We start from the raw sequence: 20,328 nt of genomic DNA, 5'->3' as shown, positions 1-20,328 counted from the left end.
TCATTCTATCCTTAGTATCTTACATGGGCAGCAGCGGCTGAGATCGAACAATGGTGGCGGATGTCCTGCGCTGGAGTCACCGCGACCGCACTTATTCACAACTTAGAGTTGACATCACGTATCATGCATACCGCGGGGTACGATATGAGCATTGAAAGGATCAGGAATCCCAACCTGCACACTCCACAGCCAACATGTCTGTCGCGAGAATGACCATTTAGCGGTAAGCAGATAGCACGCATACAACCACACGCCAAACAAGGCAAGCACACTGTCAAGCATGCCCCGCGAGCTTCACAGCAGCCGCAGTATCAATTACGGTGTACGAGAGCTCCTTCCCGGACGCGTCCTTGAAGCGGACTTGCTCCGTCTTTATGCCCGTAGGCAATGCGGCTGATCCCACCTCGCCCGCCTTGTACATGCTCTGGGCAAGCGTCGGCACCTACAATTACCGTGTATTGGAGTCAGGGTTGACACGATCGCTTGTGTGGGCACGCACCGGTATCTGGACATTGGGTGCAACCACAGACAACAATCCAACCGCGCGCCTGGGAAGGTCTGCATGAGACTTCGACTACAATATCTGTACGTGGTCGTGCGCTCACCCTATAAAAGCCTCGCCCGGCTTCGGTTGCTCCCTGTTTGCCTCCGCGAGGAAGCTTGGGCGGAAGATAACGACATCGTCGAATCCAATGCTGGCTAGGCCCTGCTCTGTGAGGCCTTTACTCCTGTTGCGTAAATACACCCGATCATCAGCAGAAGCGCAGTGGGGTAAAGAGGGAGCGCACCGTGTGTACAGAAAATGTGACGAGGCGTCTGCTCCGGCGCTCTACAAAGCAATGCAGATGAGGCATAAACACCACACATATGCCGTAGCGACCTACCGAGAGATAAACAACGCGCTGCTTATGTGCTAGGTCCTGTGTCTTCGTAGCACGCGCAGCGTTGACAACGTATCTGGATATATGCGCGCCAGACGAGCGTGCTAATGTTCCGTAGGAGTCTCAGTCAGGGAAAGAACGCGTACTCTCGGTCGATTTCTCGAACATCTCTGCGCTGCCAGCTGCCTTGCGTGTCGTGCCGAGCCTGTGGGATGCGCACGTTCAGTCTCCCTCCGGACTCGGCTACACAAAGACGAAGAGCAAGACATGACGCATCGCTGACGTACGTTATGAAGACCACGTCCCATTTTCCTTCGCCCAGCCCCTCCTCGGCGACGCGTTCAAAGTCGATCACCTTCTGGACCAGCTTGCCGCTTGCCTTGTGCTCCGCTATCTGGTCCTCCGGGGTGACCTTGCGGCCGAACTCGCCGACGCGAGTGAATACGGTAGAGGCAAGCAACGCGCGCAGGATATGGCGCCCTGTCGCTCCTGTCGCGCCTACGATCAATGCTGACTTGCCTGCGGACATGGTGCGATTACGAGGTTATCCGGCCACTCGAATGAAAGATAATCACCAGTCATATGGTTCTCAGCCGCCGTCAATGAATGTAGGGTGAGTACCACATAGTCCGACAGTGTGGATGGGCTTAAATCATAACTTCAGAACATCTACACGATTAAGGAGTGACTGACGCAATGCATCCGGTGCGCATGCGCATACAGTCGGCTCGGTCGGGAAGACCCCGCCCGGCCATGGCTGATTGCGGGATTTGAGCAGTCCTCGCGTAGTGACTGCTCACACGCCAAGTGGATGTTCCTTCTTCTCCAATGCCTGTATGATCTGTGACGACTCTGCGTCTTCGCGTATTTAGCGGAAGGACAGAAGATCAAAGTTTTTCTCCCTTGGTACTTGCGTATAGCCTCAAAACTGCGCGTTACTTTGTTATCTAGACGGTAATATGTTTGGAGGGAATCGCAATCAATTTGCGAGATGTGGAATCGTCCGCCGTCCGGCTGATTCATCTTTAGCCGCGTCCTTGTCGCCACTCGTGTGTGCCGATCTGGCGTATGCCGACGGACGAGAGGATAGATTGTACAGCCTGCAGAGTGGTATTTCCCGAGGGACGTAGGAAAGTGTGGACGCCGGATCCGTTGAACGGAGATGCGGTCTCCAATATCATAATCACTGTGGGTAGGTCCGAGAACTTGTTGGCAATGACGGTGGTAGACAAGACGGAAGCGATACATCTTGGTCGTACCAGAATCCCGAGCGCGATGAGGTGGATGGCGTATGCGGTCCATGTTACCCACTTAAGCGCGAAACAATGCATTGCGAGCAACTATCCCTCCATATGGGTCGGGGCCGACATGGTCGGATCCGTTGGACCCACAACCGCGCCCTGACCCACAATCACGTGCTCGAAATTGTTGAGCGCGCACCGCATTGTTACGGAGGACGCTGATCAGAGTCCTTGTGGCCTTCACACATAATCACCCGACAATGCCTTAACTTTCCGGTGGCACGCCGGAGACTGTCCCTTCACCTCAATCGCCGCCGGGAAGTAGCTGGCTGATGGGCCCACCACTTAGTGGCAGCACATGGTCGCCGCATTGGCCACAATGGGCATATTCCACTTACCACCGCCTCGTCCGGCAGGCGCTAGGCAATGCTATCTGGGTCCACGCATTCCGCTATTTTTTCCCTCCGTAGAACATGGATTCTGCATATCTGAATATTCAGAAATTACGCTCATCCAAGGTGAGTATTTGCTTGTCGGCCTCTAAAGATGACGCCAATTTGTTGTCATAGCGGATATCACGGTAGGATCTGCGGTCTATTCGCTGATGTGAAACATGGTGAGCTATTTTGAAGAGAGTTGCCGACTCGATGCACGTTTTGGCGCCAACCGGCGACATAGATATCATCGATGTTTGGCTATTTGGATGGCCGGTGCGGTCCTTGCCTCTCTGCCCGAATTTGTCACGGTAAAGTGGTCAGATGCGATGCGATTCTAAGATTCATTGTCTGCAAAGCAGTTTGGGTTACCGTTTAGCCCATACAGTGCACGGATTGTAGGCCCTCGCCGCTTCTCAGCGGATTTGCGTAATTGACCGCTCCCACGATTTTCAGAGCTGTCCGCCAACCCTTATACACACACTCTAAACGTTGTATACTCGAATCAAGACTCCTGTACCTAAATGCTCAAAACACATCCCGTGCGTCATTGCATATCCACCTCGATCTCGCGACTATTTTAGCTATCGGGGCCTGCATCCTGGCGGCGGGCCTACAGCGGGAAACCAGGCGTCACTGCATTTTGATGTGTGTTTCATTTCTTTTGCGCCTGCCACCACGGATCGGTTTGCGGACAGCGCGTTTTCTACCTCAAGTCTGACACCACGAGAGCGGTTATCACGCATAGCTGGAAATGTAGAGGTTTGGTCGCCGTAGGTGCTCGTGGTATAAGGGGAGAGCCCAAACTCACCGACTCCTCACTTCTCACATCCTCTACCAACTTCTGAGGTGCGTTGTACCTGACTCCTTGGGTAAAGCGGGCCTAATCTCCGTCACATAGCAAGCAAACGCAAGTGCTTTTCCTCGGAATTCCTGCGCAAATTTAGTCCTCGTCTCCTGACAGTCGACGTGAGTTGTATACTTGTGTTGTCTCTGCAAGTAATTACTTATGTTTTCCCGTTGGCCAATAGTCTCCACTAGTTATGACAGAAACCATCTGTAAATGGAAAGGCTGCAACAAGCCAATGGGTAATACACCCAACCAATATCTCGAGCATCTCCGAGGCCCCGCTCACAACGTCCCGGCTGGTGGCACGATTACATGCGAATGGCTCACGTGCAAGAGATCCGTCCCGTGCCAGAGTCTGGGAAACCATATCAGAACACAACACACCAGTCCGTGAGCAAGCATAGGCTCGCCATAGAGAGCGTCCAGATGCCTTGTGTAGACCGTATGGACATCCTACAACCGATACGCGCACAGCCTTGATTTCTTGTATTATGCTCCAAAGAAACGCTCTGCACCACCTTGTGCCGCCTTGTATCATATTTTGTAGAAACCGCTCGTCAATTTCTTGTAGCTTCTTGTAGCCCTAAATCCTTAGACAACTTATCGCAATCGATAATCGTTTGCACTCATTACTCTGAAAGTCTGAGCTAACCACCAGGTGTCAGTTTTTGGTTTACTGCGACAGGCCCGGAAGATCAAGGTTGTGTGGCGCCCTGTACAGCAAGTGCAGGTGGTAGAATGATACATCTTGAGGAATAGAAGGAGATTTTACAAACACTGTAACTGCTACCTGCAATTCATAAAGTATGGTATCCAGTAACAATACTTGCTCCTGGACACCACAATCAGCTGGAAACGACAAGGGATAACTATTATGCTATTGTTGAGCCTTAAAAATGCGGTAACAATTGCCAAATTCAGCGCTATGACGCTGTCCATCACCGCACACGACCACTCTTTCAGCTGTCGGTGTTTTGAGTTCCGGCAGGAGCACCTACTACAACGCAGGCACGCCCGCATTGCACATTCCTTTTCCCAGCGTCTGTACCTATCAAGCAGCGTACAATATGTGACAAAGTGAATGCCGCACACCAGAATATGGATGTTAGACGAGAACAAGGAGGGGACACCCGAGATGTGCCTGCGAGGGGAGCGACACGGTCAGTGCTCGGCGTCTGATGAGGTCGAGTTTGAGGAAGGACCTACGGCAAAGCTGACATGGCAAGCTTCCATTCAAGCGTGTCTGCCTCCACGAGGACTCCGAAGGCCGGCGAAAGATGTTGACGTCGTCGAGCCTCGTGCTCGCGAGTCCCTGCTTGGTAAAGCTTTTGTTTCTGAGGGTCCAGAGTCGAATACAGGTTGAGCACGCAGATGGGTGAAGCGCCAGAAGGAATGGATGGCGTATTAAGTTTGACAAGAAGCGAGACGAGGCGTCAACACCAGCACCCCGGGGAAGGCAAACACCGAATGATAATCACTAGACGCTCTTTGCACGACGTGTCCTCCGCCACAAAAATCGACACGATAGTTGTATGGGAAGCATGAGAGGGCCCGTGTGCTTCAATTGATGCATCCGAGATTTGACAGTATCAGTGAGATAATCGGTCTCTGAGTCTTCTCAAATCATATCGTGGGACTGCCCCTAGACCTGCGCATCGTAGCCAATCTGTGGCACCCTCAGCGTCTACACAATATATCATTGGCGGCTTGTGGCGGCGTACGGAATCTATATGACATCCTTCTTTTCCTCGCGATTGTACATTATGCGCACTTACCGCTCTTGTGAGAAGTGTTCTCCGAGCTTGTACTCCGGAGTATCACTGGGACACACTTAGTAAAGACATTAGACCCTGTAAATGACCGCAGGAGGTGTCTGAACTTTGCGCGTTGCATGCTGCGCTCCCATGACGCCCTCATGTGCCCGTCCGACGCGAAGGCAGCTCGGATTTCTTTCTCGCATGAAGAGAATTGAGCTCGAGATGGCTTTCACATTGTGCCCTGGTTAGCTATCTTTCCCATATCAAAATAGTTTTGTCTCGAAGTCGGTGTGTGAGCTGCCGCCACGGCGCCTATACATATACGGAACTTCGAACTCTCGGAGGACGCAGCTTCCATATTTGGAAATTACATCAGATACCAAACTTCGAGAGCAAGCGCGCGCAGCCAGCGCCTCTGCGACAATGACATCTCCGGATCCCAGTGTCTCAAGGTATCAAGTCGTCAGATTGCACACAACCTTCAACGTTCCAAACATAGAGCATTCCGGAAATCCTGATAACGCTCGATGTCGTCTCTTATTCCTCTGACATTGAAGGCGGCTTCACCGTGCTCTGTCGCGGCGTGTCCATACCCTTCAACTGAAAACCGCCAGTCTGCGAGGTCTCATAACTAGACCATCGTGCGCGGTGGCGCAAGGGCCTGTCAGGCCCTCATGTTGTTCCTTCATATTCTCTTGTTTTCCTGGCATGCAGCTTCGTCGTATCTTGTCACGGTGTGTCCTTCGCCTCTGACATGTACATGTTCTGAGGATTTCCCTGTGATTACCACCTGAATAACAGTCATCCTCTTCTGTGTTCCGTGGCGGCAGGAGTGTCTTTGTGCAGTTGTAAGAAACTGGATACATCTCGGTCATCTCGGCGGGCATGGGATCCCCGTATTCATCGCCACACTCCTTAGGACCGGCAGTGTCATGTGCAAGGCGTCTACACGCTTCGCCATCATGCGTCAGCAACAAACCTAGCGTGGTATTCGGACTAGTAGGCCCCAAGTCACCGCTTTTCTTCCACCACGGGCAATTTACGGAAACTAGCTTGGGCATAGCCCGCGATGTTCTCGAACCATACACAGGATCTTGCGCGCCCGACATTGATAGATGAGCTCTATTTTTACGGAAATGTAGAGGACCACAAGCGGTTGTCAAGTATACGTCCGTTCACACGATCGAACTACACATCCTGCGACAACTTCGGAACGCGCGTCAAGGACATCTTCGAGAGAGAGTGCGTATATACTACACGCCAACGCCGTAGCTGTAAAGATGGATGTGTGATAATGCTGGTCAGTCGTAATCTGGCGGGGAAGCCTCCAAGCGCCGCCCATCCCAGCTCCCTCTCTTTGCACATGCTCTCGTCGGGCGTCCGTGCCTGCCGTTTCGAACACGCGAGGTCCACCAGTCCACCTGCCAGCGCAATAATCGCCCCGAGGGTGAGAGTGGGGCAAGGCATATAGAGAGCCAGCCCAGCCAGGACATCGGCCGCGCGCCTGGGACGCGTGCATGCACCGATAGACGGAGGCGGGTGTGCATGCGTCACATATACATATACTCGCGCGATGAACGCTTCTTTGGCTTCGGCTGCTGCTGGTTCGGCTCGAGTCCGCGCGGGACCGAAGTCATCGAACTCTAAGATCGTGAGACCCGCTTTGTCGGTTCTTTGCTTCTGTTGCATAGACGCAGCGGGGAAGTGCAGTGCACTATATAGAACATGCGGCGAGGCGTCTGCGCTGGCGGTTCAGGGCACATTCAGGTGGGGCGCAATCACGACACCAACGTAATAAGAGGTAAGCGACACGCCGCCTGTGCCCCAGGTCCTGCGCCTTCGGAGAATACGCAGAGTTGACAGCATACCTGTATATATGCGCATCAGATGCAGTCTCAACCAGTGAACAGACTTCCGCACGTTTTCATGGATCTTCTCGGGTCTTGTGTACGAGACTGCCCATAACGTGCTCAGCTCAGTTGGCAACTCAAGAGATAAACAAATTGTCGTTACTCACGCCAGCCGTGGATGGCTAATGCAAGCGAACACTCTCAAATCACGCATACAGTACGTCCCAATTGAGATAATTATGACTACTGACGGCTTCTACAAGTACAATGGATCCAGAATGATTGCGCAACATAATCGTTCATCAGGAGTTGATGTTCTGCTGTGCTTCCCCCTTGTTCTTGCGTAGGTTGCCTGCGAAGGTTTAGCTAGGTATTGTCTCAAATGCGACGCCATGACTCACCAGCGTTCTGCTGGGTGCTGTCGCCCGTCACTGCGCCAATGATGCTGTCCTTCTTCCCTCCGATTCTGTCTACCGTTCCCTCGGCGTAACCCTTTGCTTCGGCGGCCTTGTACTCAGCCTCGCCCTGTGCATGCTCCTGCTTCCCGGACTCCTGCCACGACTCGGCACCCGTGAGGTTGCCGACGGCCTCGACCACTGTGCCCTTCAACGAGTGGTATTGACCAGTGGACTTGCTGTTCAACCCGCTTCGATGAGGATAATTGTGCGCCATCAAGAATTGTACGTACTTGGGTTCTGCACTGTTGCTGGACATGGTGATGTTCGGTAAGAAAGGGGAGTAGTTCGATGATTGTGGTACGGGTTCAAGCTACGAGTCGTGATGCGCTGGGGGACGACTGCCCTTATATAACACGGCGGATGCATCCTGCTTCCTTCGCTGCCAAACTGTCACGACGCCCGACGCATCGTGTGCGGAATGACGTCACGCGTCAGACAGGCGTGAGATCGGATCTGAAGCCGTCGCCGTCGTGCCACCACGCTTCCTAATCGGGATTTCTGATGACGTCGGCCGCCCTTGGGGCGTGATGACGTGCAGAAGGAGCTGTGACGAGGCGCTCTCCGCGAGCATGGGATTGTGGTGTCGCAGCGTCATGATCAAAGGCTGTGCTGCCTAGAATTTTGGCTATGGAGAACATACGCAATCATACGCGATACGGCCGGAACACGCAGTGCGAGAAACATATATAAGAGCCACAGAGTCGCTCTTTTCTCAACACGCATCTGTATACCCCCTATACACACACCACACCAACCACTTGAAATCTTCACGACACATCGAACCATGTCCACCAACAACAACACCACGCCCGCCGCCACCAACACCACGACCACCAACAACAACGGCGAGCCCAGGTATGTCTTCTAAATACTCTCTCGCTGTTGCGATGCACAGAGCTGACCCCTTCTGCGTGCAGCAAGTCCACGGGTCAGTACCACTCGCTGAAGGGTACCGCCGTCGAGACCATCGGTGACCTCACCGGTGCGTCGACCTGGCAGCAGTCCGGCAAGGACGAGCATGCGCAGGGCGAGGCTGAGTACCAGGCCGCCCAGGCGCAAAAATACGCCGAGGGTTTCATCGACCGCTTGGCGGGCAAGAAGGACGCCGTACTCGGTGCTGTCATGGGTGACCGCCAGCAAGAAGCTGCAGGTACGTCTGTGCAGAACCCCCTCCGCAATTCTGTTCGCTGATGTGGGATTTCAGGAAACGTGCAGCACGACAAGGGACAGGCACAGCAGCAAGCTAACAAGCCTTCTGTCTGAGTCTGCATGCGTCTGAATACCATACTATCTATCGGAGTGTAATCATAGGTATTATGGCGTAACATCAAACCTGCCACTGGTCATCCGCATCATCTAGTGTACCCTTACGTGTCGCAAACACTCACTACTACAATGAGTTCATGCCATGGTCCATACTGATTGATTCGCGATGAGTTAGACCATTAATAGGCTTGTAGTATCTGCGCCAGCCCTCGTATGCGGAAGTCAATCAGTCTACAGGTTGTGATTGAACATGGATCACAGAGAAGCCTTCGCATGACAACACCTCGACACGATGCGATCGTCAATGGTTCGGGCTCCCACCATCATGCATCGTGTCCAATACTTATTCGAACTCAAACCCAATTCTTGTGATATCTCCGGCAGGGATTGAGACTGAAGACAACAGAAATTGAACAGTGTTTGTTTCATATTGTAGCCAGCAATCAAGGACAAAATGACGATGTAAGCACCATACGCGGACATGTCTCCCTGTGGCTCCCTATCAGAGCTTTTTTATACCGCCCGGGATCTCACACCCACAACTTAGTCGCCTCTACGACACATTTGACCATGTCCGACCAAGAGGGGAAGCCCATTACCAACACCAGCACGAGCACCTGCAATAACTTTACCAGCACCAACACCGTCACCAATAACAACTACACAACCCGGCCCGAGTACGTTGTGGTATCTCGTTGCTAGCATTATGCAGCAGCGCACTGACACTCATGCGAGCAGTACGACCACGGATCAGTTCCATTCGCCACAGAGTGACCCCACCAAGGGTAAAGGGCTTCAAGGTAAGTTTTCAGAAAGACCTCGATCAGGCCCTCAAGCCTGCCTGCTAACGTGCCTATGCAGGAAATATCCAGGACGCCGGCAAGGCATACTAGCAGGCCAACAAACCTTATGTAGATCTGTTGACTGGGATGTATCACCGTATAAAGTCGCAGTGGTAGTCGGAACCTCAGTATTCAGCGCCGGAGGTTGATTCTGGGGCGCATCAACCCTGCTCCAAGGTCACAGCGCTGACTGTCAGTAATGCACCTTTGGAAGATGTAATACTGGGTTCATCATCGTGTGAAATCAGACGTACCCTACCGTCGAAGATCGTTGACATCTACGAATACGCTCACTACTGAGTGGGAAAACATCTGCCCGTATTTTTAGGGCATTCTCCAGTCTAGATGATACATGAGTAAGGTTTCTCTCAAACCCTTCGTAGTCTTGGCTACAACACAACCGGAATTTGAACGACAGGCATACATAATCGGGTATAGCACTAGAACGAAAGCTACTGTTCTGGTACAACAGGTCAATCATTCTCCAGCCTCAGAGTCTACAAATGTCCACTCACATCTTCTGATACACGGCAAATGCATTTCACCATTACGGGATCCGCACCGTAGCATCATACCGTCATGTGAATCTCAGTACCCGTCCCGACGTCGCGGTAGCGGCTCGCGTCGCGCCCACCGCCAGCATCGCCCTCGCTTTCGACCGGCCAACTCGTCTGCACTTTCTCTGCGATCCGCCCCTCCTGCATCCGTTCCATCAACGCCTCAGGGTAGCTCTCCGGCGGTCGCGGCAGCGCGACCTTAAGCAACTTCAGTCCCGCACCGAGCTCGCGCCGCCGCTCGAAGCACGCTACCATCGCCTCGAGCGCCTCCATACCGTACTCGTGCCCCTCGCAGAACTCGAATTCCGCGAGTGCCGGGCACACCGCGAGACACGGCTCGCCCGCAGGGCCCGTCGTGGTGCGCGCAAGCGCGTCGAACAGCGTCGGCTCGTCCGCGATGCACGAGTTCAGCTCGACGGCCGTCAGCGCGGGCATCTGCGCGAGGATGTGCAGCCAGTCCTGGCGGTAGAGCGGGTACTGTAGTTTGCGGATGCGCAGGTGCTGCACGCCCGCGAAGCGCACGAGGTCTGCGATGTGCGCCATTCGTGCCGGGTCTTCGAACGCGTCGACGCCCTCCTGCCACTCCCAGTGCACTTGCACCGCGGGCTGGCACGTCAGCGCGGTCAGGTTGAGGATCTGAGACTCCTCGATGTAGTAGCACTCGAGTGCTGCGCGCGTGACGTGCGCTACGGCATTGTGCGAGGAGGTGACGCGCGAGCGTGGCGTGTGCTTCAGCATCAACACGGTGGACGACGATGGTGGGTAGTGCAACAAGCGAAGTAGCGGCGCCGCGACGTCATGATGCGCGGCAAGTATCATATTGTTCAGGTGCGGAAACTCAATGGGCGCAACGTCCTCCGAGCCCTCAAAGGACGCGGTGAGATAGCTAGCAAAGTTCGCGTGCACGGTAGACCCACTAAGTCCGAGGCCCAACGTGTCCAAGGAGGGACATCTGCGGAGCGTCCATATGAGCTCAGAGAAGGAAGGTAGGGGCTGGTTCATCAGTAGCACACGGGTGAGGTTCTCGTATGGCCGCCATGGGAGCGTCATTTGTGCCACGATGATCGAGTGGACTAGTGGCATCTCGCCCTGGAAGAGGGTGGTGAGAGAGGCATCCTCTGGAGACGTCGTGTGGACGCGAAGAGCGGAGACGACGAGCGTGCGCAGCTGATGGGCTGCACGCCGGAAAGGCGACAGGATATGACTCGTTTGCAATTGAGTGAACTGAGAGATGTACAATGAGCCGATCCGATGGCTGCACACCGAGCACATGCCCGCCATGTAGCGAAGGTCCTCCACTGTGGACAGCGAAATCGATTTGTCTTTTGTGGGGCCCGCAAAGATGATGCTGAGAACGCTTTGCCTTGACCGTCGCAAGAATTCGCGCAGCATGTTCGGACTGCATTCGTCATCAAGGGTAATGTACACCCAAAATCTGGGGGAGTTGAGGGCCAAATTGCGCCAAAAGCGACATACATAGGTGATCGCGAGCCAGCTTGTGCATTGTCGCAGTGCCGTACGGCTGAGAGGCAAAGAGTCTGTGGGCCCATAATCGCTGAGGACAATAAGCTCGAAAATCTCGTAGAGTATGTCGGCAGAGATACGCGCTATGGGTGTCTTGAATGGCGGTAGAAACATGTGTTCCGGGGCGACTGCGTGGACACGTTGTTGCGACGGGTCAGGCTTGACCTGATGGAGATTCATGTTTCCGTACGATTTGCAACATATATGAGTACGTACGAGTATGTGTACATCCATTACGAATCAGCTCTCCTTGTCCTCGATGATCAGGTGGCGTGATTGTCCCTTGGTGTCGTTTGTAGCGCGCGTTCTACTATCGCAAAGGTAAGCTAACGATACAATGTTCAAAGTAGCGAGTCTTCTGAATCGCCGTGGACCAATCTACATCGCCTGATAGAGAAAGGAGAGGCAAAGTCACGAATCTGGAGTCTGGACTCAGACCCAGAGCTGGCGCTGAGGCAGGTAACGCGCTACACGTGACGCGGATTTGTCTGGGGCGTCGCGCTCACACTGGGTCAGTTTTTTTCCGACGACTTTGTTTGCTACGTCTTGGCTACGACCACCTGTCTCTTTCGCAGGCTCTCATCGTCAGGGCGTGTGGTCATTGACCTGTTAATTGTGCGGTTTTTAGGCAGATATCATCTTGCACGCACAATCTAGTATGATCGGCACAGTGACACGTCCTTGCATCAGGTGCTCAGCAGCAGCCACGCGACCTCTCGTACGAAGCATGGCTTCGTCAACTTCCGCCCTTCCACCTTCCTCTGTTCCGATCTTCACAACCGTCGCGTCCTACCGGGAATGGCGTCGGAAGGCCTTTGACGAGCGGAAGTCTGTGGGGTTCGTCGCAACCATGGGCGCCCTGCATGATGGCCATCTCTCGCTTGGTGAGCACCGATCACGCATTCTACCCCACGGACATGAACTGAGAGTCCTAATACGCAGTCAGAAGATCTCTGGAAGCCAACGACCTCACGGTCCTCTCCATTTTCGTGAATCCAGCGCAGTTTGCTCCGCACGAAGACCTCGCTACATATCCCCGGACTCTCCCTCGAGATCTAGAGTTGCTCTGTGCTCAGTCTGTTTCATTAGATGTTGACAGCTCTGGACGAAACGAGCGTGTTTTCAGGACACCTTCTGCCGTCTTCCTTCCCTCGGTATCGGAGATGTATCCGGCTGGCATCTCGCAGGACGTGTCAGAACAAAAGGGAACTTTCATTGAGGTGAAGGGCTACGGCCATCAGCTGGAGGGAAGAACTCGGCCGACGTTCTTCCGTGGGGTCGCGACTATCGTTACCAAACTGTTCAACGCGATAGAGGTTGGTGCATACGGAAATTCAGAATGAATCTGGTATTAATTGTGTCCAAAGCCCACGCGCACATATTTCGGGCAGAAGGATATCCAGCAGGCATTACTGCTCAGACGCATGGTGCGCGATCTGCTGCTGTCGCACCCTTCGCCTGAGAGTTTGCACATCGTTCCCACAGTCCGGTGTGTTCCCGCGTTGCTTGTTTGAAAGCCCATCAGAACACTCACAGCTTCTTCGCAGGGATGCTGTCACATCCCTCGCTCTGTCTTCGCGGAATGCGTATCTCACTCAGAGGGAACGCGAACTGGCTGCTCCTACACTGTACTCCGCACTTCAAGCCGGCAGGGAAGCGTGGGCTGCAGGAAGAAGCAAGGACGAATGCATACGAGCCGCATGCGCTCTCATCGCGCAAACCACAGAGCGACTGAATTTGGGGTCCACAGAGAAGGTGGATGTTCGTGTGGATTACATTGAGATGAACGATCCCGAGTCCTTCGATGTGCTCTCGCAAACTATTAATCGGGCAGAGTGGGAGGCTGTCGAGGAGGGGCAAGCTCGCCCGGTGATCCTGAGCGGTGCAATGTGGGTCGGACGGACACGGCTCATCGACAACATCATCTTGGGCGATCAGGGTAAACTAGGAATCATGAGCTAATACTAGCGAAATGTATCACAGCCTTCCCGTGCTGTAGTGGGCATTTCCCATTTGCTTAAGCAGACCCCGATGACTCACTTGTGTCAGAGATGGTGAGGAAATGTTAGTTCAGGCTTCCTAGAGCGCCGAGTTATATGCATGATCACACCAGAATGAAGACCATCAGTTCATTCCACACCTGGAAGGCACTAAGCCCCCAAAACCAAGTCCATCAAGGATGTTAAGATCCGTTATCTTCACCGTTATTCAGCTAAAAACACGTCTCAAACTCCTCAGCTATAGGAAGGAAGGAAGTTGCCATGATGGGCGCTTAACCGACATTTACAAACTCAACTTCATAACGATTGCGCGAACGATCCATGGACATTCGCACGCATTGACAGATGAACAGCATGATGTCCAGCGTCTTGAGTTAGGATCCTCATAACTTCTTCATTCCCGCACTTACTAGATCATGTCTCGATATTCAACGCCCGCTGTCGGATCGAGGCACCAGTGGAGGAAAGCGTTCGAGCATTTCAAACGCGAAGTCACCATAGACGGCCCCTCTAAAGGGCTGTCGATGATTCGTGACAGACAAACGCTTAAATCCTTCTTCCAGAAATGGGTCGAAGATGATAAACTGTTTCGTTCACTGGTGGAAACTTTGGACCCCATCCTCACCGATATCGAATGGCTATCAAATGTCGCGGGCGACGATATTCATGCTGTAAGTCATATATCTACGAAGCTTGAGGTAGCAATCGCCCTGACTTGGATATTAAAAGGCCTCCTCGTACAGTGAAGCCAGTTATCGGAGTATTGCGTCGGTAGTCTTGGTATGCTACAACGATATTGTACAGCGTATCCCCCACTTATATACTTACAGGCATCGCAGGAGACCGCGGCTTGCATAGCATCTTTTGCTCTTTTTCCGAGAAGCATCTATATACCTGCACTGGATAATGCCCCAGAAATGCTCTCAGATTCCTGCGTTGATTTCCTTGCGGACGAGATCAACACCCTGAGGCTAATATGCAAAGAGCTGAAGTCTTCCCATGACCAGAGGTCCCTTGTAGGCTGCATCCTAGAACCAACTGTGTTCTGGAGACGACCTACAGTAGGTAGAAGTGAACCATCGAAGACCTCGCTAGCGCAGTTGCGCTGGAAGCTCAACTCTATAATCTGGGAAGCAGGTACGCCCTTTTCAGAGGTGCCATGCGAGTGATCAAGCCTTATGGTAGCTGTAGACCTATCTGAATGCGCTCTGCCTGTCGTTCTATCTAGGATTCTTCCCACGTGGACGAAGATTCCAAGTGTTGAATTCGGCGACATCGTGGCGGTTCCAGTGAAGAGTTTTGAGGAATGCCTTGACGACTGGTTCAGCAGTGTCAAAATATCGAAAGAACAGATCAAATTGCATGCGACGCTTGAAGAGATCGGTGCGCAAGTTCAATCGATTTGGAAGACTATGGCTGGATGGACTACTGACGTGAGGCCCCCTGTTTGAGTGTCCCGAACTGCTTGCTGGTTCCGATTTCAGGACGAGCAGTATCTTCACGCTGTATGCAGTTCATTCCTACTCTTACTCACGGTAAGCATGTATCAGGATTATCAGTGGATGGCTGCTCATAGCCGGTGCCGGCGATAGGAAGCGAGAATTGCAAGCATCCCGTGCATACTCATCGTGAGGTTGGCGGGTCGTCTCAAGTCGATTCTCCGGCGTATTCCTACAGGAGTGCAGAATGTGTCACTGAACATGCGATGCATATACAAGCAAATCTATGCACAGCTTGTTCTCATTGTCGTTACGTCGAGCTTGATCATCAGGGAACACCGTTCTCAGTCAAACATTGTCACGTATTTCTACACGCCGCATGCACTGTTGGCTAATCATGAGAATCTTCGGGACCTCCTAGACGAGTTGGATCACCTGGCTGGGAAACTTGTAACTGCTCTTCCTCCTCCTGGTCAGTATCTGGGTAGACATTCCTGAACCTTTTACCCTAACTGGCCGCCTATGTTACAGAAGGTGGCTCACCGTTTCCTGACGTTTGGAGCATCGTGATGCGACATTACATGGCGACTACAGGCAATAACATCGTGCCAGAAATGAAGTATCAGCGGATCGATAATCTCGACGCCTTGAAGTCAGCCCTGGCGAGGGGAGAATACACCTTCCATTCTAGTCAGATGTCGGATCTCAAAAGACTATTCCAACCAATGCTGAAATTTCTCAGTTGGTCTGTTGCAACCGCTGCTGACTTAGCTAACGATGTAAGTATCAGCTACGTGAGAATGTTGGTAGCATCTGATACACGCAAAGCTCCCGAGCTACGCCGTTATAGTTACCGTCGCAATCAAGATTTTAGCAGAGGTGCGTATGGCGTTGCGTCTAGTCAAGGGCATACCCGTTAAGACGTCTTTCCCATTGTCCAGGCTGGTGAAGACCTCGGAGCGGCCAACAATAACATCCTCAAACTTTTCAAGAGTCTAGAACAGTTCCTCCGTCGTCTTGAGATATATCAAAAGCAAAGATACACACAGGCGCTGGAGGATATCTTCGTCGACATCTTGACGCAGCTTCTTGTCACGTTTGAACTCGCGAACAAGGCCATCAACCGAGGGCTTTTTGGCAAGTTACGAACCCGGGAGACCGACAATATCTCTGACTACATCTGTAGTGCGGTACGGGCGACTCGTTCTCAAGCTAGAAGATGACGATACGCAACATGCTCTTTCGGAGCTGGAGGAGTTATTCGAACAGGAAAATCGGATAGTTTCGGCAGGAATACTTGACATTGCAGGTGGGATACAGAAAGATGTTGAGATGATACGCAAGACGGTAAACCGTGAGACATCGAGGCTAGAATGAACCGGTCGCATACTGACATGGCCATATAGTAATTGCGGGTCAAACGATGGATAATGAACCATCACCGAACCCAGACCTGGCTCTGTACGTTGTCCATTCTCTAAGATAAAATGCGGCGCTAAGGGCGACTCACATGCTAGACAATCAGACTTGCCATCGAAGCCAGTACACTGTTTCGGCCGACATGAATCCACTGCTGCCCTTCGTACATCCGTACTGAACCATGAACCCGCAATTGTCCTTGGGTCAGGGGGGATTGGGAAGACTACTCTTGTCCTCGAGGTGCTTCACGATCCTGATGTGATATCTGCATTCACCAGTCGGCTGTTTGTGACATGCGAGGCTATGAAAGGTGGCTTGGAACAGTTTCATATTACTCTCGCTAACTCATTGGGGCTGTACACGGAGTTGCGTGGCCAACGACTGCGAGCGATGGTTTACCAGGTTCTACAACAAAAGGCTACTCTGCTCTGTATCGACAACTTCGAGACGCTCTGGGAGCTCCCACAATCGCGCAGGATGGTAGAGGAGAAATTCTCAAAACTCGCGCAAATTAGAAACCTTGCGCTCGTTGTCACGATGCGCGGGGCTGAGCGCCCAGGAGGAATCAAGTGGGCCTCGCTTGCTCCTCTCCTTCCTCTGTCGACTACCGATGGACTGCGAATCTTCACGGGGATCAGCGGCGCTCAACCAGACACGTACGCTGAAAAACTGGTCCAGGCAACCGATGGTCTCCCTTTAGCCATTAGCCTTCTTGCGCATCTTGCACAACCTGGCATTGAGACCACGGAGTCCCTTTGGTATCGCTGGCAGGGGATGGGAACCGCCGTGATTTCCAGAAGTGACGGTGCCCAAGACCGACTACTAGATCTCGGAACATCTATCGAACTTTCCCTCGGTAGTCACCGCATGACCAGCGATCCCTCCGCAGCCACTGTTCTTTCCATCGTGAAAGAACTCTCAGACGGCCTGCCTTCGTCCACGAGCCTGCTACATGAATTACAATCGTACTTGCCCTCCCACATCACCCTCCAACAGTCTCTTGTTACTCTTACTCGAAACGGGCTCGTGTACATTGATCGAAGGTCTCCGTCTAGTACAGGACGGTACCGAATGCTCGCACCTACTCGACAGTATTGCTCTAGCCTCCCACGCCTCCAGCTTGTGGACGACCTGAGCCGTGCCATTTGTAAGTTCTTTACCGTGCTGGTGCGAACATATGACCTCTCCCTACCACAAATCCCGCTATCTTACTCGATAATCCCACCAGAACTAGGCAACATCGAAGCCGTTATTTTCATGTCGCTAAGACGTGCTCCGCCAGACATCGACCTCGCTTCCGCAGCAATAGCGCATGCCGAATGGATGCTGCATCTTCGTTATCCCTCACACACACTGTTAGAGCAGATCCTTAAAATTGGGATCGACGATGTGAGCACGCGTGCCGACTGCCACCGCTGCATGGGTCGCATAGACCGATATCGCAGCCAATGGGACCTCGCAGAACAGGAGATTGAACGTGCTGCACGGTTACATCGCAGCGTGCATAATGTCTAGGGAGAGGCGGAGGATATGGGTCACCTAGGCTTAATATATATTCTCACTGACAAACTCCACAAGGCCGAGGCCGTTTTTCACGACGTGAAACGTCTCCATCTTGAAACTCACAACAAGATCGGTGCTGCTAACGCAGAACTCTACCTCGGCACTCTCTACCTCCGCCAAGACAATCTTCCACGCGCAGAGGCCGCACTTCTGGATGCACGAAGTCGTAGCCAAGAAGCTGGGAGTATACTTGGAGAGGCGGACAGTCATGGATATCTCGGCGCCCTCTATCTCCGAATCAATCGCCTCGAAGATGCCCGGCTGTCTCTTGAGAAGGCCCTTGCGCTCTACCTACAGATCCACAGTATTCGTGGAGAAGCCCATATATGCCAACACCTCGGTACCTTGTACGTTCGCACGAACCGTCTCCAGGAAGCCAAAGATAGTATACTGAGGGCGCTCGACCTTCATCGCGAGGCTGAAGACATCCTTGGACAAGGATATGACCATCAATACCTCGCCGATTTGTATCACCGTTCTAACCAGCTTGACGATGCTGAGACCGCCATCAATTTGGCGTTGAGTCTACATCGCAAAGCGTGCAGCATTCTGGGTGAAGGCATAGACCTCACTGTGCTTGCGGCAATCTACAGGACGAGCAACCGTGCACAGAAGGCGGAAGAATGTCTCCTCCAAGCCATTGACCTTTTTCAGCGTGCCGAGGCCAAGCTAGATGAAGGGAATGCACATCAAGAACTTGGAGACCTCTACATGGATATGGGCCGCCTCAGCGATGCGGCGAAGTCACTTAATTACGCATTACAGCTACATCAGCAGTATTCGGCCGTTGACGCAAATATTGCTAACGACCATCGGCTTCTATCAAAACTTCGCGACTTGATGAATCCAAAGCCCATGGTTGCGTCGGAGATAATTGAGGACACTCCTGGCTTAAGGCCACAAAACGAGTCAGTTCATTCGTCGCATATCTTACTCAAATATCTAAACACCCACATATCAGACGATCCGTGGCAGTAAGCTACGCGCGGGCCAGGAAGGGCTGTGTTATATGTTGAAGGCGAAGACGGAATTCGTCGTTCATGGCATGTGTGTAGGCATGCAGGAATATATCACAGCTTCATTGTTAACCGGCGTCACTTCAACTGTAACTGTAAAGAAGGTGCCAACCGGAGCGGCTGTCCCGAGATCCACACAGGCTGAGTATACGTATCGCATGCGGGTCGTTATTGAGCGAGAATTCTCCCAGAAAACTATATGTTGTGGACTGAGGTACGTGAGGCTAGGTTCTTACCTCACGCTGAACACATTACGAAAGGCAAGCTGTCGTTGGGTGGAGATAATGAATCAGGTCGGAACTAGACTGTGCCGGTGAGGATGGTGACTCGTCAGCAATCTATTGTGACAACACGTGTGAATAGCCACACGGGAGAAAGATCTCTTTGTACATCAGATGAGTACTGCGTCGACGGATAAATCGAAGTCAAGTATGACATGAATGATATTGTGGGCGAACTTAACGAGGCGAAGACAATGGGTATTTCACCTGCATATCTGAACCGAAGCGACCAGGGTGAACTCATGTCGACTACACGAGTGCAGACTTCAGGTCCCGTGGCCCCACGGACCAGGACGGGCAGAAGGTTTGCAATGACTCCGAGCCTGAGTCGCTGTCAATCGAACATATTGCCACAACGATCACACGGGCGAGATTGTGGCTGAACTTAACAGATATATTCCTCGACGGGCAGGCACATTCCAACTGCTGTAGGGCTCGCCTCGAGATGGCTGAATAGGTAGTCTGGTGCAGTCACGTAGATCATCCACGATTAGCATGTTACGTCTCGAGATTAGAAGTGCAGGTAAACGACAGTCGGCCTTGGTTTCAATGAGCTAATCGATACAGGGAAGCTACTAGAAGCGGTGGACGGAAGCGGATGCTATTATGTGGAAGAAGGCGTGCAAAGTTCGACCACCCATTTATGCCGTTACGCAGAGAACGGTAGATTGGATTTGGCAGCACTATCTGAAGCAAGAAGCGAATTGCGGCGCAAAACTTTGCGTCAATCAGTCGGACGTCCGCTCCCCAACTAAGTCAGTGCGAGCTTCGCTGCGGTCGATAACACTTGAAATGCACTAGTGACGTTGTCATCGACCACCAGCCATTGTTCGACCACAGGTTGAGTGGCAAAACGGTGTTAGTTCGGAAGGGGTGTGTCCATATGGAAGTCCTGCCCTTGACCGCAAGTAAAACGGCCGACGGGGATAGCTGAACGTAGACGGGCCGAT

At 52.6% G+C, this 20,328-nt stretch overlaps 6 protein-coding genes across 6 annotated transcripts; 3 read left to right on the top strand and 3 right to left on the bottom strand.

Annotated features, from left to right (window-relative positions):
- Positions 1–129: 129 nt before the first annotated feature.
- POSPLADRAFT_1039388 (hypothetical protein) lies at positions 130–1,483 on the bottom strand. The gene is made up of 8 exons (XM_024477533.1): positions 1,457–1,483; positions 1,169–1,400; positions 1,048–1,086; positions 885–957; positions 789–829; positions 606–728; positions 500–548; positions 130–442 (listed from the first exon to the last, which is right to left on the bottom strand). The coding sequence occupies exons 1-8, from the start codon at positions 1,461–1,463 to the stop codon at positions 275–277; spliced, it is 732 nt and encodes a 243-aa protein (XP_024341181.1). The 5' UTR covers positions 1,464–1,483; the 3' UTR covers positions 130–274.
- A 5,832-nt stretch (positions 1,484–7,315) lies between these two features.
- POSPLADRAFT_1137212 (hypothetical protein) lies at positions 7,316–7,727 on the bottom strand (the record flags this gene model as incomplete). The annotated part of the gene is made up of 3 exons (XM_024484764.1): positions 7,316–7,365; positions 7,415–7,647; positions 7,702–7,727. The coding sequence occupies 3 exons, from the start codon at positions 7,725–7,727 to the stop codon at positions 7,316–7,318; spliced, it is 309 nt and encodes a 102-aa protein (XP_024341180.1).
- A 659-nt stretch (positions 7,728–8,386) lies between these two features.
- POSPLADRAFT_1136688 (hypothetical protein) lies at positions 8,387–8,734 on the top strand (the record flags this gene model as incomplete). Its single annotated transcript, XM_024484716.1, has 2 exons — positions 8,387–8,621; positions 8,676–8,734. Coding segments are annotated over 2 exons (294 nt in total), but the record flags the coding sequence as incomplete, so codon positions are not given.
- Positions 8,735–9,267: 533 nt separating this feature from the next.
- POSPLADRAFT_1045453 (hypothetical protein) lies at positions 9,268–11,219 on the bottom strand (the record flags this gene model as incomplete). Its single annotated transcript, XM_024478760.1, has 3 exons — positions 9,268–9,396; positions 9,505–9,590; positions 10,358–11,219. The coding sequence occupies 3 exons, from the start codon at positions 11,217–11,219 to the stop codon at positions 9,268–9,270; spliced, it is 1,077 nt and encodes a 358-aa protein (XP_024341178.1).
- Positions 11,220–12,387: 1,168 nt separating this feature from the next.
- Positions 12,388–13,622, top strand: POSPLADRAFT_1137799 (hypothetical protein; the record flags this gene model as incomplete). The annotated part of the gene is made up of 4 exons (XM_024484835.1): positions 12,388–12,544; positions 12,603–12,976; positions 13,028–13,149; positions 13,208–13,622. The coding sequence occupies 4 exons, from the start codon at positions 12,388–12,390 to the stop codon at positions 13,620–13,622; spliced, it is 1,068 nt and encodes a 355-aa protein (XP_024341177.1).
- A 454-nt stretch (positions 13,623–14,076) lies between these two features.
- On the top strand, positions 14,077–19,059 carry POSPLADRAFT_1054995 (hypothetical protein; the record flags this gene model as incomplete). Its single annotated transcript, XM_024480589.1, has 13 exons — positions 14,077–14,331; positions 14,390–14,440; positions 14,491–14,797; positions 14,852–15,093; positions 15,145–15,195; positions 15,253–15,571; positions 15,631–15,878; positions 15,928–15,978; positions 16,041–16,284; positions 16,316–16,453; positions 16,506–16,560; positions 16,617–18,018; positions 18,097–19,059. The coding sequence occupies 13 exons, from the start codon at positions 14,077–14,079 to the stop codon at positions 19,057–19,059; spliced, it is 4,326 nt and encodes a 1,441-aa protein (XP_024341176.1).
- Between the last annotated feature and the right edge of the window lie 1,269 nt (positions 19,060–20,328).

Source organism: Postia placenta, assembly GCF_002117355.1.
Source record: "Postia placenta MAD-698-R-SB12 unplaced genomic scaffold POSPLAscaffold_4, whole genome shotgun sequence".
Taxonomy (NCBI): Eukaryota; Fungi; Basidiomycota; class Agaricomycetes; order Polyporales; family Adustoporiaceae; genus Rhodonia; species Rhodonia placenta.
This window is presented reverse-complemented; position numbering and strand designations above follow the sequence as displayed.